The following is an 18,189-nucleotide window of genomic DNA, read 5'->3' on the forward strand; positions in this document are numbered from 1 at the left end:
ACAGACAGGCTTTAAATACTCCAGGGGAGCAGATCTGGAGAAAAAGGAGCTAGACTGCAATCACTGTTAACTTCAGTACCTGTTAACTTCAAGAGCACCTTGACTATTCCTGGGCTGCTCTGGTTCCCCCCAAAGAAGAGTTTTGCCTAATAGTCACCTTCCATGCCTACTGTTATGAAAGAAGAAAAGATAAAATAACTGTTCTGATGTTCAAAGTATTATGTTGCATGAGAGTTATTGATTGGCTTTTTTATTTATTGTGAAATGCTCAAGATATTATAAAAGAATCCCTAGTCATTACAATAATGAAAACTGGCCTTGCAAAGTGCCACATCTATTGGTGCTCCAGTTTAATTTTCATTGTAGGGCTTGTCTCATACTGCAGGTACGGCTTCTCTAAGGCTGACAAGAGCAGCAGTGCTTGCGAGGCTTTGCTGGGGGCTGTGGCTCAGCTGCCATTCTTGCAGTTGGAGGTATAAGCAGAGAAATAGTTCACCTTGTAAAGCTCTGCTCGGCTCTTACAGCAACCGAGCTTGCTCATCAGCAGAAAGAAATCCCTTCGAAATGCTTTGGTGAAAATTGCGTAGAGGAATGGGTTTGCGCAGGAGTTGACGGGGTAAAATAAAACCAGCAAGATCTTGGAGTTTGTCACGGTGATAAGGGGTACTTTAAAGGCAGCGGATATGGCAAAAAAGGAGATGGGGGCCATGCAAGTAAAATCAGTGAAGATCAGTACCGCCATTCTCTTGGCGACCTTGGTATCTTTATTGGCAGCTACCAGCTCTGGATTCTGAACAGCTATATAAATCTTAATGTAGCAAGCACAAATGACAATGAAGGCAATGACATTCAGCACTAAGATCAGCAGTATGTAGGCTTGGGAAAGACCCGTTTCAATATCCATGGGCAGGCAAATGCTGACCTTCATGTAACTGCTGACCCCCAGGAGAGGCAGCACTGCTATTAAAATGGAGAATATCCAGCCACCGAGCATGATGGGCACGGCATGCCTCAGTCGTAGCTTTCGATCCAGCTGCATGGCGTAGGTGATCGTGTGCCACCTTTCTATAGTGATCACCGTCAGCGTGTACACGGAGAGCTCGCTTGCAAACACGGTGAAAAAGCCGGCAGTGCTGCAGCCGCTGCCTGTTTGCCAGTCTATGGCATGGTTGTAGTACTGACCGCTCGTCTGGGCATCGACAGAAGCGATGAGCAGCAGGTAAAGCCCCATGCAAAAATCAGCGAAGGAGAGGTTGCACATGAGGAAGCGAGGAACCGTCAGCTTGTAATGGCTCGTTATCAGAACGAGGAGAACAGTGAAATTGCCAGCAATGGCCAGGATGTTTATAAACCAGATCAGGACTCGGAGAAAGCTGTATCCCAGGATGTCTTCACAGGGATTAAATGCATCTGGTTCCGGAGTGCATGTGAGTACTTTAGGATGACAAAAGTCATACTCAAAATTGAAGTCTGCCATTTCGCTGTCATAGAAAATGGCTGAGTAGCTGTATGGAGAGTTTTCTTCACCTGTTGCAAACGGGTACATGCTATTTTCTGCTGACCGCGGTGATGCGTTGTAAGAGTCATCTCTGTAACTAAAAAAAACCAACAAACAAATACCCACCCCCACAAATAAAGTGAACTATTTGTTACATGCTGCTCCCACTCTTTTGCAAAATACAACAGGTAACAGTTGTGTTAAAAACAGTTACTTCTTACGGGTGTTTCTACAGGTTGGTTACATATAATGAAGCCTTGTTAGGATGCTTTTTAATTTGGGGAGCAGCCTTGGAGAGCAGCAGGACCCTAGTTGCATCCATGGGAATGCTTTCTTATGCAACTTACTTACAAGTAAGTACTTTATCTTGATTGCCTTGTAAGCGAGCCATTGTTCTCATGCTGCCAGCAGACTGCAGTTCAAACTGTAGTAACACTCAAATTGATGAATTCTAGGTTTGATGCATATAGGTTTATCAGTTATAGAAGCCAAACTAAAATAACTGAAGGATTGACTATGAACCCTTACCTCCCTTAGGAAAGCCACTTAGCGACCAAAGCCCTGAGACTACATATGATTGAAGTGCTGAGGAATTTGATGTTCGCAGTATTATAAAGCAAGGCACAGGAAGTGCACGGTTAACTAGATAATGTTGATGGATAGGAATACATTAAGTTTAGACTGGACCCAATGCCTAATTATAGATGTTTTAGACGTTTAAAATAGACCTCTATAATCTGTAGGTCATCAGTAGTGTGGAGATAAGCCTACAAAAAAAAGTGTTTTAAAAGCAAACATTATCCCTTTTCATTCCCTGTCAGAAATATTTCACAGCTACCCAGCCATCCTGACTGTGAGCGTCTGGTGGGCAAACACTGTCTGCACTGGGAGACTGGGAAAGCATCTCTATGGAGGACAACTCTTCAGAGCACCAGTAGCTTTGTGGCCACTTAAATACACACTTAACTGTTGACATCTACTGAAGCATGTACATTCAACTATCCTTCTGGAGCAGGGTCTTAACTGGCAAGTGAAGCTGAGCTGCTTTTCAGCTCTTCCTGTTGGGCAAATGACTTCCCAGTGTTGTCATTCTCTTTCTTTACATAAAAAACTGCCCAGTATCTTGCTTTTACTTGCCTGGCTTAAACTGGAAGAGCAGGGAAGATGTTTGACACTATTTATAAATAAAAAATTATTGTGATTTTCTGAGAGGCTATGTACATGACAGCATGTTTACAAGCTGGAATATTTTGGTATTTTTGTGGTTGGTTTTTTTTTTTTTTTTTTTTCCTAATAAGATCTTAGGACTTTCAGCTGATTTCTGCTGTGGTTCCCAAACTCTGCAACTTGCAGCTGTTCAGCATGCATCATGACCTTCCGTTTGCTTAAATACAATGTCTGCTAAAAGAGTTGCTGGGACTGGGATTTACCAAAGCAAAAAGCTTCAGGAGCCAATAGACTGGACAGACTATTAAATGTGTGGTAGGAGTGCAACATGCTAATCCCCAAAGCAAGGGGATTACTCCAGTGTAGGCACTGGCGATTTGCGTGATGATATTCCTCACTGGGGTGTCACTTCACTTGCCTTTATGATGTGCTCTAATGCTCTGTGTTTACCTCCTTGCCTCACCTTGCTTCTCCCCAAAGCCACCCCCGATAGAGGCAATATATTCTTGATCTAGTTGACTGGTTGCACTTTGCCTTTTTGTAGTCCTGAAGTGCTTCAGTTTTGCAGTTAGGAGTGGAGCAGACAGGACTGTCAAAGTGAGGCCCTCGGAGGAGCTGCAGGCAGGCAGCAAACGAGAAATGGTGACAAGAGAATCAAGGGAGCTGCTGCTTTACAAAAGGCAAAAAAACCCCACAAACTGCAAGTTCAGGAGGCCTCACCACCCAGCAAACAAGATGATGCCCCACAAAGTAATCTTGTTCATATTTCAATGAATCAATCACATTTCAGCTGTACTTAGCTCTCTGGAATTTTGTGACCAGAATCTTGTTTTTTCTAGACTTTACAATGCTCTGACCCCACGTCAGAGACTCTCCCGTTTAGCTGTAGGGGGATGAACAGCAGGAAATACGTAAACTTCTCCATTTAATACTGGTTTGGAGTCAGTGTCATGCAGCATGGCCAATGCAACAGTTTTGATGTCAGCCTCTCTCACTGTCCTGCTGAATGCTGTCACGCAGGACTGTGACGATACAGAAAGGCACGTTTAGAAGAGGTAAACCAATTGCACGGGGTCATTACACTTCTAACTTGGGGGCTTTATTTCAACCATGGCAAACTGCTGACACACAGACTTCTAATTAGCTTTTCTGTAGGCAAAAAAATATTAACAGTAGCAGCTCCTCTTTGAATCACACAAACAACTGCAATTATCTCGGAGCATGAAAAGTCTCCATGTAGGCCGTTAACTTTCTTAAATATTTAATCACTGTTTTGAAAGTCTTTCAAGGATTCAGAAGAGAAGCTGGAGTGAGTAAAGCTCATAAGTTTATGGGTTTTTTTCCTTTCCTTTTGAACATCAAAATCACAAGTCTTGGTTTAATGATAGTAAAATTACCACTGTGCAGCTTGTAAAGGTGACTGAATCAGCAGCAAAAGACATGCTGTTCTAGAAAAAACACATGAACAGCAGGAGGGGGAGGTCTGTATTTGCTGCTTGCAGCATCTGTATGCAGAGAGGTACTTACAATATTTCGTTAGCTGGTTTCCTCATGCTGCTTTCACACTCTTTGGAGAAGTTGTCAAAAATGGAAAGCAAGGAATTTTGTCTGAAAGAAGGATGAAAAGCAAGTTGAGTTTCAGTCTGGATTTTGGCCAAGTTCCCATTTTCTCTGCAAGTGGTCTTTGCAGGCATGCAGGGTAAGCCAGCGTTGGCCTCCTGGCAGTGTGAACGTTCACGTAGACCTCTGGAAGTGGGGAGGAGAAGACTTCAAATACTGTGACAGCAGGCAGTACCTCAGGGCAGGTAAAAGGATGGTCTTTCAGCTCGGTTATTGTTTATGATGTATTTCTTACAGCGAAGTAACTTGTGCTGGAATTAAAAGGCATGTTTTGCCTTATGAAATAATTGTACTGAAGTGGGGCAGATTCTCCACCAGCGTGAACGGTAGCGGTTATGCTGGCTTTTAGAGGAATGCATGTTAACAAGTGCTGGGAAGCTGGCCTGACACTCTTATTTTAAAAACTGTTTGGGATCTGGAGGTAGACTTTACATGCTGGAAGTAAAGCAATTTGAAAAGCACGAGTTGAAGGATGACGTACTTGGCAAAATCTCTGGTTTTGAGGCTTTGAAAGTATGGGCCAGGCACTCTAATGGTGTGAGTGGAAATGGCTTCGTCTGACCTTGTTGCTGTGACAGCAGAAAGAGCCAGCAAAAACACTAAGCTCTTTTGTGTGCTCTTAAGAGGATCAGACACCTGGAAGCTTATGGAAAGTTTTAACTATAATGAGAGAAATAAGATTCCAATCTAAGCACCTGTGTGATTAGTTATACATAATAGCACGGAAACAAAGTTGTTTGTTCTTGGTAATTTTTTGAAGATAAGGTATAAACAGCTTCCCCCCTGCCACATTCAGGCGAGTGGGAGAAAGTCCAGGGAAGTGAATGCTACCTTCCACCTCCCCTGCACAGCTCGGGGAATGAGCACACAACTGTACCCCAGAAATCTCAAGAATATTTGGTCTGAGGACTGTATTTCCCTAACGTCTGTCATGCTGACTTCAGTGATGCTGCTTGCCTGGTCAGATGTAAGTAAGACCTGGTGACCTTATCTCACCGATGAGAGGGTCCAGTCTATAGGTGCTATGGAATAGAGTATGGGGCAGGGGTAGCAAAAACTGGGTGGAATGACTGTGTAGAATAAAGACAGGACAACAGAAGGGGGTAAAAGGAGACAGAAACAGGCTGCAGCTGCGTGACCATGAGAATGCATAACCACACAAAGGCCCTTCCCTGTGTAACCTGGGAAGGTGAGGTCTCCAGTCTCCGTGGGCTTCTGCTGCCATCACTAGAGGACAAGGAAAACAGCCAGAGGTCTGCCTCTCATTCCTTTGTAGCAGCTGGTCATATAGAAGATAACGTCCTGTTGCTTCTACCTTTTTTCCAGTGGCCAGGGCTGTGCAGACAGGTTAACGCAGCACTGCTCAGAACCCTGCTGATGCCCCAGTTAAAAGGCAGTCTAGTTTCCTGATCTGCAGGGGTTTTTTTCCTCCCAGTTTACCAGTCACTAAATACAAGAAAGTGTCTCACTAAAACAACCCTATTTTTATAGATCACAATCACGTTGCAAAGTCAAGCACCTGAAAATTAATATAATATCAGATACGTATAGTTATCTTCATTACAATGAATAATTTTTTTTTTTTTTGGTCCCAGAATTGCTTCTGCATTTAATACGCTCAGAGACATAATCTGGGACTGAATCAGAGTTCGGTAGCAGTGGAAAGCCTTGACTGTAGAATCTTTGCTCTATTCTTGCAGAAGGAGGAACCACTTAGGAGAATGAAGGAGTCAGAGAAGCATAGCATCACCCCTGATTTTAAAGGATTGGATTCTACTCCTGCCTTTGCAACGCAGTCCTGATGCGATGGCATGCAAGTGGCACAGGTCAGGCTTCTCACTCAGACAGCTCAGTATGTCTTTTCTGTAGCCTTCACTTGAGACAGACGAGAAGAGGCATCCTCAGAGCTTCAGCTAAATTCATTTGGAGTCGCTTTGGCTGCCTAAAGTGAACTGAAGGTTGATTTCTTTCAAAGAAAAATGCTGAAAAATTAGCTCCAGTTGTCTCTGATTGACTGCCCCAAATTAGCAGACGCAAAGTTCTGCTGTTTCCATTTGTGGGGAGAACAATACTGTCTGTTATCTGAAATGACTGGAACTAAACTGAGTAACCTCTTTCTGGAGGCTTCTGTCGGGTCCTAATTTTGGTGGGTAATTGAAAGCCTGCCTTTTCTACTAGCTCATCCTATCACCTGCATTAAATAAGCTACATAGCTAAAGGTTACAAGGGGGTTTCATTTTTTTTTTTTTTTTGGGTTACATGCTATTGATGGAGATCTATCTTCCATATGCCAGTAGGGTTTTTAATTGTTAATGCTAAGAAAAATATAAACTTGAAGCAAACGTAGAATAATGTTCCTGCTAAAAGATACTGAGCACAGGATGGGATCCGTTTCTGTTCTAAAATAAATGGGGAAAACTTTGCTGGCTTTAGCAGAGATCTGTTCTGGCCTTGCTGTGTACACAGCTTCCTTGTAATGGGAGTAAGGACAGTCAAATCTCATGAGCTGAATAAAGCAGAATTGCCATTTTGGAGCTTCTGAAGTACCGCAGTACAATTACATGCTATTCAGACTTACTTTTCTGTCCTTAGATTTCGAAAAGCACAGCAGTGGCTGGGGTACGTTAGAACGGCTCCCAGAAGACTGCTGAATTTATCCAGCGGTGGCAGTCTCTTTAACGAGTAGGATGACGTTGCATTTAAGACTTGAATGGCCTCGAGCCCGTAACTAGGCAGAGACTCCAGCGCTGTTGAAGAAATATCCCTGTGAAACAGAGACAGCATTCTCTTTCCTTTTTGTATGTATAAAAATACCACCAAAGCATGACAGCAGGTAACGGCAACTTGTCCTCTTTTCTTTTCATAGGTATAAAAATACCACCAAAGCATGACAGTAGGTAACTGTTCTTCACCAAGGTCTAAATCTGCAAAGCCCCTTCAGCACCTGATACCCAGCTCAGAAACGTGGTCTGTGAAACTACAGAGCAGCAGAATAAGAGCATCCCCGTAGCCCAGGATCCCCAGTGAGGCAAGGTGCTCATTTAATCCTGGGGAAACCAACCCCCACCACATTCCCTGACCGCTCAGAAAGCCACAATGGAGTGAGGGCCAGCTCTTTAGGCCAGGGCAAGTGGGCAAATGTGACTCTCCAGCCAGCTAACAGGTAGGACACCCTCCTGGCGCTCTGCTTGGTTCTGAAGGACCGTTCTAGGTGTTTTCATTAAATAGTTATTAATTAATAACACGTAAAAGAATCCATTGTTCTTGCCAAGACAAATTTAAGCAGTTCAGCTTAGCGTAACTTCAGAGGGGCTGTTTGTGCGAGGAAAGGCCATCAACATGCCTGAGGATTTTCAGCATCAGGCTGTTAAACCCAGGGGCGGGGGCGAAAGGCTGTGGCTGCGGCAGTGGTATTTGTGATGCCACGTACTGTAAAGTATCAATAAAAGGATTCAAATGGCATGTGCAGCACAGAGTGTTATTTATAGAACTACCCATTGTATTTTATTGCATGGAGTTACAGCCAGTGCAGCCCTCCAGTAAGCACTTGGTTAATAAATCATGAGGATGATAATATTGTGTTTTATTCAGCACAAACTTATAGCATGCAATCAGCTAGTTCACTTTTATAACCGAATTCTAAGATAATATATTGTAAAAACATAACTCATCCTATTGAAAGACAAGTGAGTTTGCGATGTCAAAAAATAAGGCACAGGAACAGGATCAGGAGGATCTGACACAAATAAAGCAAAGGCTGAAATATCTAAGAGGCGGAGGTCAATACCAGCGCTCGAACCAGCTGATATGCATTTCTCACGGTGTGAACTGAGCCTTCCGCCCTGTATTTTCGTGGCATTTGGTTGACCTGTTCTCATTTTACAAGCTAAGGGAGGAGATCAAGTCTCCTTCCAGACCGCAAGCCCGCGTTTGCCGAGGTGACGCAGCCTGCGTGGCACAGCGCCGTTCCTATAAGCCCAGGTGACTGAGCGGTGGGTACTCACAGGACATCGGGCCCCGTGGCCCCTCTCAGGGCATCGTTGTGTATCCGCCTGAGGTTCTTATTGTCCTTCAGGATTCTGTGGAAACAACCATTAACTCTGTATTTTAAAATAATCCTTTTCTGGTTTCTTCTTCCTACCGTATTTCAATCCTTTCTCCCACCTCAGTGGTGGTTGTTACAATACCTCACCTGGGAGCGGTGGTATTTCTCACGCCACCTCTCCTTCTGCTGATGCTGTCAGACCATTATTGTCTATGCTTAATTCTGATAATTTCCAATTTCTCCTGACTTAAACCAGGGACAACCAGTCTGGTTCCTTCGCTGTAGTAGCAGCGCACAAAAACGCAGCAAAAGTTTCACCAGAACAAAGAGGCTTGTCCCAGAGCGTGTGAGAGTGATTTAAAAACTATTGATGTTTCCAGACGTAAAATGTAGGCTCCTCAGTTTGGGCTGTGGTTTCAGGCTTTTACTATTGCTGCTAAGTTTAAGGATTTATGAAATTTGATTAAAAATGATGAGTTTTACTCCTAAAAACTGCAGCGTCCTGAGGGATGCTGTTTCAGGAAAAGCAGTAATTGCTGCAGGATTAACAACTGAGTCATGACACAGAAACGTGCAGTTTTCTAACAGGTATCAGGAAATGCAAGATGGCCAGTGAAGCTGAAGGAATAGCTTTTGGCTATACTTGAACTATTATTTACTAGTTAAAAAAAAAAAAAAAGTACCGAGGAGGGGAAAGATACTCACAATTGATTCAGCTTTGTCCCGTTGAAGGCATGGCTGTGGATATCTTCAAATCCATTTTTATACAATTTGCTGGGGATTAAAAAAAAACGCATAAGGGAAAAAGATTTGGAAAAGACGAGATTACATACTACAGCTTTCAAATCTTAATGCTGCATTAATTTTAATAATTAGATGGTCTGCTTATAAAGAACAAATTTAACTATTGCATGACTTACGTTAACTCTAAAATTAAGATAAAACTGCAGCTTACATTCCCTAAGCACCTCCCTGTTTAGCTGTGGAGGAGAACTTCTGCTTACGTATGGATGCTCCCTGCTCCGAGAGGCTCACCTGTGCCTACCTCGAGCTGAGATCCAGAAATGAGACATTAGTTCCAGGTAAGCTCCTGACACACAGGCAAAAACCTGGATTTTACAGTGTCAGCACATGTAAATGGGAGATTGCAAGGGCTAGGGAAGCGTCAGATGGAAAGCGACTCTAAAGCCTGGAAGATGCTCCTGGACAGACACATTTTCCAGCAGCCCAAGGAACAGCTTTGCAGAGTGGCAGGGGTGAGTCAGGCATCATCCAGCAGTCCGGGAGCGATCAGCTCCTCAAAGTACTGCTGCCAGGCTGGGGTTGTGCTGCGGAAGCCTTGCTGTCCCCTGTACTGCGCAGGGACACTTGCTGTCACCCTGGGTTCTTGATTTGCCCGTCCTGGCGCCAGGTACCCAAAGGCTGGGCTCTGCTGCGCTGCAAGTCCAGCTCTTTTCCTTCATTAGGAGATCTAACCTGTGGGTCTGATTTGACTGAGAAAAATCCATTTGTGATATTAAGTTCATTTTTTGCAACATACTTTCAATATAATAATTTGTATATAGTGTTTTTTCCTTAATATTAAGCCCTAACAGAAACTTTGGTGCAGTTTATAAATCAAACAAAATTTCTCTTGTTGCTTTCTCACTTGGTTTTGGGAGAGCAGAACCTGGAGCTATGGAACCTGCTCCCAAGGAAAGCCGAAGCATGGGCAGCCTGGCTATGTTTGCTAGGAGAAGTCTCTCTCAGCGCAATGCTGAAATCGGTGACTTCCTTAAAAACCACGATGGCGTCTAGGATTGATTTTTTTTTTTTCTTTTTTTTTTCTTCCCCATCCTCATGAAACACTAACTGTTGGAAAGACTAAATTAGCTATTTGTAGTGCAAAGTATTACTGCAGCCTGACTTTACACCTTCATAGATTACTTGTGTTTCAGCAGACCGTGCTGCAGCAACGGGAATTACTTCAGCTAATTACAGTTAACCGCATGGGGTGGAGTTAACTTGTAGCTCTACAATTAGGAAGCTGCTGATAAGATAATTCTTTTCTTCTTGCGGTGAGCTCCCTGTCACAAAAGGATGGGAAAAAAAATGGCTGTTGGCTGTTTCCTGACTTAGACTCCCTCTCATTTAATACACTTTATGGTTATGGTAAAAATTTTAAGCACCTTTGTCCATCTCTTGTATGTTCATTTTTTTTGTGTGCTATTAGCAGAAGCATAATTTGCTGAAGTTATTTTGAGAACTTGTTGGTAGGGAAGAGGCTTATAGGATGAAATGATGCCCTCATCTAAGCGATTCCTCTTTAACATCACGTAGGAGTTGTCTTCAGTCCCATATATGCTCAGTTCCTCTAATGGTTTCAGAAGATTTTGGTCAATGCATAAAGTCTGTTGCAATTAGTCATGCTGGCACATCAGCCTGATGATGAGCCCGATCCAGGCAGCTGTGGTTCTTGCTCACATGCACAGCAAATTTGTAGGTGCAAATATTCACAGAGTTTTACACGGGGGGGGCGGGGGGGGGGGCTGGTACATGCTTGTCTCAAGGCAAGGCTCCCCAGTTGGGTGTGCGCTGCCTTTTAAAAATCAGTCTGGTCTGCAGAGGTTGGCATTGCTGGCCACCACGTGGGTGTCTGTGGCCACCACGCGAAGCAGGTGGCTGCTGCTGCCCTCGGTGGCTCGGCTGGCCCTTCCTTCTCGGGGGGACTTGGATTTCAGCCGTATCGTGCAGAAAGGCTCAGCCCGTGACTTTTTTTATATATTTTTTTTTTTTTATTTCAGCCCTTCTCCGTGGAAGTTTCTGGGAGGACAAGGCTACTGCAAGGTCCGTACATAGTTTGTGCTCTGATGGCAGGTGACACTTCACCTTGGCTTCCTGCTGCTTTTTGTCTTCCACAGGGGGTGTCTCGCCTGGCATCGCACCCACCTGTTGCACAGGCGGCTGCAGCGACGAATCCACAGTTTGCTAAAAGGAAAGTTGTGGGTGCGGAGACTCACGGGAATCACCGTAAGCTGAGTCAGAAGAAGTGGGGGTAAGACCAAGCATTGCTGCTTCATATCGATTGCTTCTCTTCCTCCTCTTCAGGGGGACCCGGTACAGCTGAAGCTCAGGAGCATCAGCCTGGCTGGTCCCTGCAAGCACTGTTTCAAAACCGACATCCCTCAGGGAAGAGGAGCAACTTTGCCCTGCAGCAGCCGCAGATCTTGGAGTTTTTTGTCCTGTGGATGGTATTTTTTAAAAATAACATTGCATGAAAGATGAAGGTTTGGATTCCTCTTCCTGTTTTCTTTCCCAAGTGAAGTTAGCTTCTGGATAACCCCCTGCTCATTAGCTTGAAGGATACCCCTCTGTTTCCTAAGCTCTCAAATTTAACTCACAATACAGACATATATTGTATGGGGCTTAATTTCAAGATTTTTACAAAGTCAGCCTGCTTCCCTCCAGCAGAAGCGTTATCCTCCTGGACGGAACTGGAGCTAGGATTATTTTACTCACAGCGTCAGCGATTCGTTGTTCATCCCCTGGAAAGCATTCTGCGGTATAGTTGTCATACGCAAGTTATCACAGAGCTCCCTTCAGGAGGGGGGAAAAAAACCATAAATAAATCTTTTTGTCAGTGATCCAGGAACAAGATGGAAAAGACTTAGAGCTGGGTTAGGCTGGGTCTCTACTTACAAAATAAAATGAGCTTCTAATGAGAAGATCTGTGTCAGGTCTGGAAATTGTCTTATTCCAGTGTTACAGATGCTCCTAGAGAAAAGCATAATTCCTATTTACAGGAGAAAAGGGTGGATGCAACAAGAAGCCAGCTCGGAAGCTATGAGTTGAACAGTGCCTTAAAAGGTGAGTGAATTTTTAAGTATGTTCCACCTGTGTGTGTAAGGCCTGTAAAAATTAAGTTTTGTAGCAGCCTCAAGCAGTGTCCTGGAGAAGCAGTGTCTGTTCTTTCTACATTAAGCACAAAGAAGAGATTTTTAGTTACCCCTTTTGCAAAAGTTACCTTTTCTGAAAGCTTTATTCTAGACACAAACCATTACCAGAACTAATTTGCAGACTTTACTACTGTTTTGTCCATTACTGCCCTACTTAGCTTCTTTATTTTCTTGCCTATTGAAAGACCTCACTATTTAACTGCACGTTAAAGCTACTGTAAATGCTGTATGTATTTCTACCGTACTGTCATGTGTGAAAAGCTTTTTTCCTTATACTTTCCTCCTTTAGAGGGGGAAAAAACCGAAACCCTGAAAAGAAACAGAACTCTTTCTTACAAGTACTTTAGCCTTGGAAGGTTTCTGAACGCTCCGTCCTCAATGTGTAACAGATTTTTCGTGTTCAGGATTAATCTGTAATGAGGGAAAAATATTTCAGTATTATAACAGGTCTACATTTGGGAGGGTCCTGAATTCTGCTTGCGATTGGCTTTGTCAGAAAACAGTCAAGCATAGAATATGGATAGGGCAGAAGGCTGTCCTTTCTACAAGTATACCACGTGGGCGTTTCCAGGCACTATTGCTAATACAAATGGCCTGCCCTTGTTAGGTAGCCGACAAGGTAACAGCTCTCGGATTCTTGTGGTTCGCTGAGCTGAGATGACCTGGACTGGATATCCCTGCCACTGGTGGGAATTAGCAGTTTGCTGTTGTCTGCTGTTCTTTGGGATACGCGTTGTGGGCTCGTGGCGTGCATGATGCAGTGAGCTTCTGCTTTACTGCAGGGGCTCAGGGGCGCGAGCGTGCTGCCACCACGGCTGTGCCTCCAGCAGGTGGGCTGGGAAGTGGGGCTGAGCAAGGAGCACTGTGGTCAGACCCTTTTGGCTCATCCCTTGTGCCCATTGTCTTACTGATGCTCTACCTAGCTGGGAAAAGCAGTTCCCCATCTGGTTTCACCTTTAGAGCACCGTGGACTTCTTTAGAGCAGTGGCTAGTAGCACCAGATGCCTGCTTAGGTCTGCAGAAACTGGGAGATGGACATCAGTGTGTGAGAAATACCGTTTGCTAGTGGTCGCTCAACGATGGGCAGACCCTCTCAATTAAGGAGCACTTTCTGCAGCTATGCAGTCTACTGCACCCCTATATGTTTGCATAAAAGGCCAACAGCCATAGCCCAGGTACCTCCCTATGCATAATTTACAAGATTCAAAGGTTTGAGCACATGAAATTGCAACAAGAGGTCAAATTCAAGAGTGCCGTTGACCCCCACCTACCCTGACCACCTACTGGGAGCGGCCTTGAGCGCAGCTTGGGACAACAAGCCCTTGCAGTGGGAGGCATGTGGAGCATTCAAGGTTCAAACCAGTTTTCTTGCTGCTCCTGTAGCTTTTCAACGGTCTTGCTTAGCTTTTCGGGTTAGGAGGACAAGCAAATGACAAGCTATCCATAAACTGTAGATGAATTCATGGGGTCAGATCTTTTATTCCTTCCCTAAACCCACTATTGATTCTAGTGGAAGCTGGACCCGGTCAGAGGTGGACAAATCTGCATCTCTTGCTTATGTGAATAACTGGCTTCAATGGAGTTCACACATAAGAGAAAAAGGAGATGGATTTGTCTTCACTCAGTTGCACCATTTGTAAGCCACTCGCTGATCATGCTATGTGAAAAAGGCAGTAATGAGATATTGAATCGGATTTATAGTTTCCAATTTCACTAAATACTTCAGAGCATTCTCCTAGTCATTACTTCTAACTCTCTCTCTCAGATGCCTGTGCTATGCAGGTCAAGCTTAAATCAGTACATGTTCTGTTTGAGTAATATTTTAGTGCTCGAAAGAAGAGCTATGCATACTAAGCAGCTGTATTTAAATACTGTAGGACTTTGAAAACTGCATCTTCAAAAAGGAAGATTTTTCTCATCTGTTGTCATCTTGAATTATTTCCCTGCTCAGAAAGCTCGGCAGTGCTGGCAGAAGTAGATGCAGAGCTCTGCTCCCGCCGTTGAGCTCACTGAAAGCACTGGGACTTTCTACGCTTGGATGTCTCTGCATGATTTAGATCTCCAAGGCTAGATCTTACAGAGTGCTCGCTATTTCATATGGTACTTTGGAGAGAAATGTTTCTCATCACAGATCTAAACCAAAGCCAACTGAAGTAATAGAGAAAGATTTGGTCCAAGAACACTTCTCTGCAGACTGTTCATTCCTTAATGATCCTAAATCACTATATGGATGACTTTTTTTTTTTTTTTTTAACTGATGCTTACATTTCAGACAAAGTGGGAAGGCTGTCAAATGCGCCCGCTTCAATTCTCTCCAGGGAGTCGCTCATAGCGATTTCACTGTAATGAAAAAGGCAGACACAAAGCAATACGTTAGCAGAAAAGGTACCAGAAATCAACTTTCCCCTTCGTATTTCCCTTTTTTTTTAATCCTTAGCTGTTTGGCCCTCCCCCTACCAATTTTGTTTGGCATTGGTGGCCCTGCCTCATCTCGTGCATCCTGAGGGCCGGTGCCAGCTGGGTTTGAGAGAGACCAGCCTTTTGCTGTCCTGGCAAAAGGGAATTCCGGCCCTTTGGAATAAGCATCTCCCTAACAGCCAATCTCCATTTTCTCACTAAATTGTAGGTAAGGTGGTGACTAAGGGCCAGCACCAATGTGAACAGAGGGAGCCCAAGCCTGAGAGCCTCTGACTCCTATCGTTGGTCCCGCTTAGTGAATTTATTTGCGTGGGCAAGGATGTAGATAATGTTCACAGTGCTTCATATGCTATTATTAAGTCAGGATGATGGTCATCTAATCCACAGATGCAGAAATACACAACAATGTGTTCTGTGCACTAAACAGTTTTTGAGTTTAAATGCCATTTCCATTGTGTGCATGCAGACTGAAAGGAAGTGGCTATTTTTCATCATTACACTGACCAGCGCTGCCTGGTTTTGTAGGCGCTGTCAGATGTTGATGCTCCAGAGAAAAGGGCCTCAAGCTGCTCCAGGGGAGGTTGAGATTGGCTATTAGGAAAAATTTCTTCACTGAATGGGTGGTCAAGCATTGGAACAGGCTGCCCAGGGAGGTGGTGGAGTCACTGTCCCTGGAGGTATTTAAAAGAGCGTAGATGTGGCGCTTAGGGACATGGTTCAGTGGTGGCCTTGGCAGTGCTGGGTTAAGGGCTGGACCCAATGACCTTAAAGGTCTTTTCCAACCTAAATGATTCTGTGATTCTGTTCGGCATGTGTACTTAAGAATAACCCATGCTGAACACTGAGGGTAAAAAAATCCATTTATTTGATGCTTATTAAATGCCTGCTAGATTAAGATTTATGCGGCCACACAAAACTGCCTCTGTAAATAGTATATAGTGATGCCTATATAGGGGAAAGGTCTTCAAAACAGTGCTTTTCTTGACAGAACTGACTGGAAGGGCACACAAACTAAGCCTAAGATTACACACTGTCAAGAAGAAAGTACTTTCTAAACAACCAGCACGCATCTACAAAATCAGAGTCAGTATCATCACAGTCCCGAGAGCTAATCTTATTTCAATTATAATTACAAGAAAGCAATTCCTTTTGGTGTTGATACAAAAACCCTTTGACCAGAATGAATTGTGTTTTTCATCTGTAGTGGCAAAGGGGGATGCACGTTACCAATCGTATATGGCACATGTATATATTTCTTACAGAAATACTCATGATATTTCCCATAATTGGAATTCAGTGAGATTGTTGGTTTTGGTATTGCATTAGTTACTGATAAATGAAAGATGGATGTAGAACAAGCGGCCTGCTGGGTGCCTGATCCTCAGGGACTCACGGGATGAGAGGCATCAGTGCCTCCTCGCAGAACTTGAAGACTCTTTCAGGTCTGGGGTCTGAAACGTGGTCCTTCCGTGGGATCGCTCCTGTCTGCCACTGGCTTACCATTTACATATGTCGGAATGACTTATGGCAGTGAGAATAATTTATCATGGGATTTGCAGATTATGATGAGTTGCCAAATAGATGACTCGGAGATTTATAATTAAAAACATGCATTTTTCAAAGTAACACTGAATCTTAATAAAATTATGAAGTGTTCTATAGATTTACTTCAGACAAATACATCGATTTCTGTGCTGTTAATTTGGAGAGATACATTAAGAGGGCACAAAGAAATCAATTAAATTCTCTTTATGGAAGAGAAAAAGTCAATGAACGGAACATTCTCTGTGAAAAACAGGATATGCAGGCAGTTTGGGGAAGTTTAGCCTTAAGTCAGACAGGTAGGAGAAACTGTAGATTTAGCTGGTCTCCCATCTGAAAGTGGTATGTTCTCGTTAATCATTCAGACGCAAGTGAATGCAAGAATGCAGCACCGTTGCATCGTACTATAATATTTGATTGCAGTGGAATACACGCAGCAGAGTTTTTAGCTTATTTTCTTCTTGCTAGAGCTACAGGAATACGTAAGTTTATAATTTGGCCACGATTGTTTAACCAGTGAGCGCTAAAAGCTAAAGGAGTCCAGTTGAGTCTATTCAGGCATTTACATTACCCCCATCCTTCAAGTCTGGCTTCAGGAGTGAACCACAAAAGGGTTTCCTACCTTTTTTTGTTTTCTTGAAAATAGATTATGTAACATCTAATACATATATTTTTTAATACCTGATGCGTTATGTGATTTTGATAGGTGAAGAGATGTATAAAATGTGCACCTTGAAAAGAAAGCAGCATCATTTGTGCTGCTGCACAGGTTCTGGGGCAGGTCATTCCCCTGTTCTGCATTGCACTGGTGTGTCATCAGCTTTGTCCTTTAGAGACCACTCAACGCAGATAAAATAAAAAAAATAATAACTAATGGAGACTTAGGCCTGCCATCTTGCAGCTGGAATAACAACAGAAATATGGGCAAGAGGCATCAGACAGGCTTTACGGTCCAAGTCCTTGACACAGAATAGGTACAAAGTCGAGGGAGGGGAAGCGATGCAGACCCAGTGTGAAAATTACAGCACTCATGAACTGACAGATCCAAGAAAGGGTTCAGTCCTGCTGCCCCCCTGCCAAGCTTATCTCTAGGTGCAACATGCCAAAAAAATTTGTCTGATTTGGGTATTAGGTAACTGTATAATCACAGAATTCCATAGCTGTCATTGCTGTGGTAATGTTTGATGATCGAAATCTATCTCCGCCAGTGAAAAGCTCCTGTCATCAGCTACTAAGCTGTACCCAGTTCTCTCTGATATATTAATATTTCATTATGTGATCCATTAAACAACTGTTAAAAAAAAATCACACCTTTTCAAAGAATCTTTTATATACTGCTGTTTATCCTTCCCCAGTGGCTGCTTTTTTTCACCAATAATATGTTTTAGCAACACATTTTCATGTTATTGTAAAAAAAGGTGTTGTTTGGGATGGAGGTTTACGGTAGAATTTCTAGCAAGAAATTAAGGAAAAGCCTATGGAAAATGTTGTCAACTTACATGATGAAGGCATCTCTAAGTCCTTCAAAGGCATGTGATGGGATTACTTTTACAGGGAGATGAGTAAACGATCTGAAAAGAGAAGAGAGGGAGGAAAGGACTGTAAGGTACAGGGTTTCCTTGTTTATAGGTCGTGCCATTACGGCAGGGAGAAAAACCAATACAAGCATAACGCCACTTTATTTTGCCTGCAGTTCTGTGCCCCTGGGGCCTGATCCATTGATCTCAGCTGAACAGAATTCAAAGGATATTGTGTCAGTTCCTTAGCAGCATAAATCTGAGACTAATCACCATCAAATTAATAATAATAATAATCATGACCTATTAAGCAAATTAATAGCCTGATGGAAGTGGGCTGCTACATGCACAAAGGAAGCTATAGGCTATTTAAAGTTAGCTCCTCAGAAAAAGTGGCTTTCACGTAAAGCTTTCTTTATAAAACAGTATCTTTGCATTCGCTGGACT

General features: G+C 43.4%; 1 protein-coding gene across 1 annotated transcript; it reads right to left on the reverse strand.

Annotated features, from left to right (window-relative positions):
• Window positions 1-193: 193 nt before the first annotated feature.
• On the reverse strand, window positions 194-17,864 carry LHCGR (luteinizing hormone/choriogonadotropin receptor). The gene is given in 12 exon segments (XM_037405653.1): window positions 194-1,456; window positions 1,528-1,566; window positions 1,568-1,595; window positions 4,193-4,273; window positions 6,864-7,049; window positions 8,290-8,364; window positions 9,036-9,104; window positions 11,829-11,906; window positions 12,009-12,083; window positions 12,602-12,676; window positions 14,531-14,605; window positions 17,725-17,864. Coding segments are annotated over 12 exon segments (2,043 nt in total). The 3' UTR covers window positions 194-334.
• Window positions 17,865-18,189: the final 325 nt, after the last annotated feature.

Source organism: Falco rusticolus, chromosome 12 (genome assembly GCF_015220075.1).
Source record: "Falco rusticolus isolate bFalRus1 chromosome 12, bFalRus1.pri, whole genome shotgun sequence".
Classification (NCBI taxonomy): Eukaryota; Metazoa; Chordata; class Aves; order Falconiformes; family Falconidae; genus Falco; species Falco rusticolus.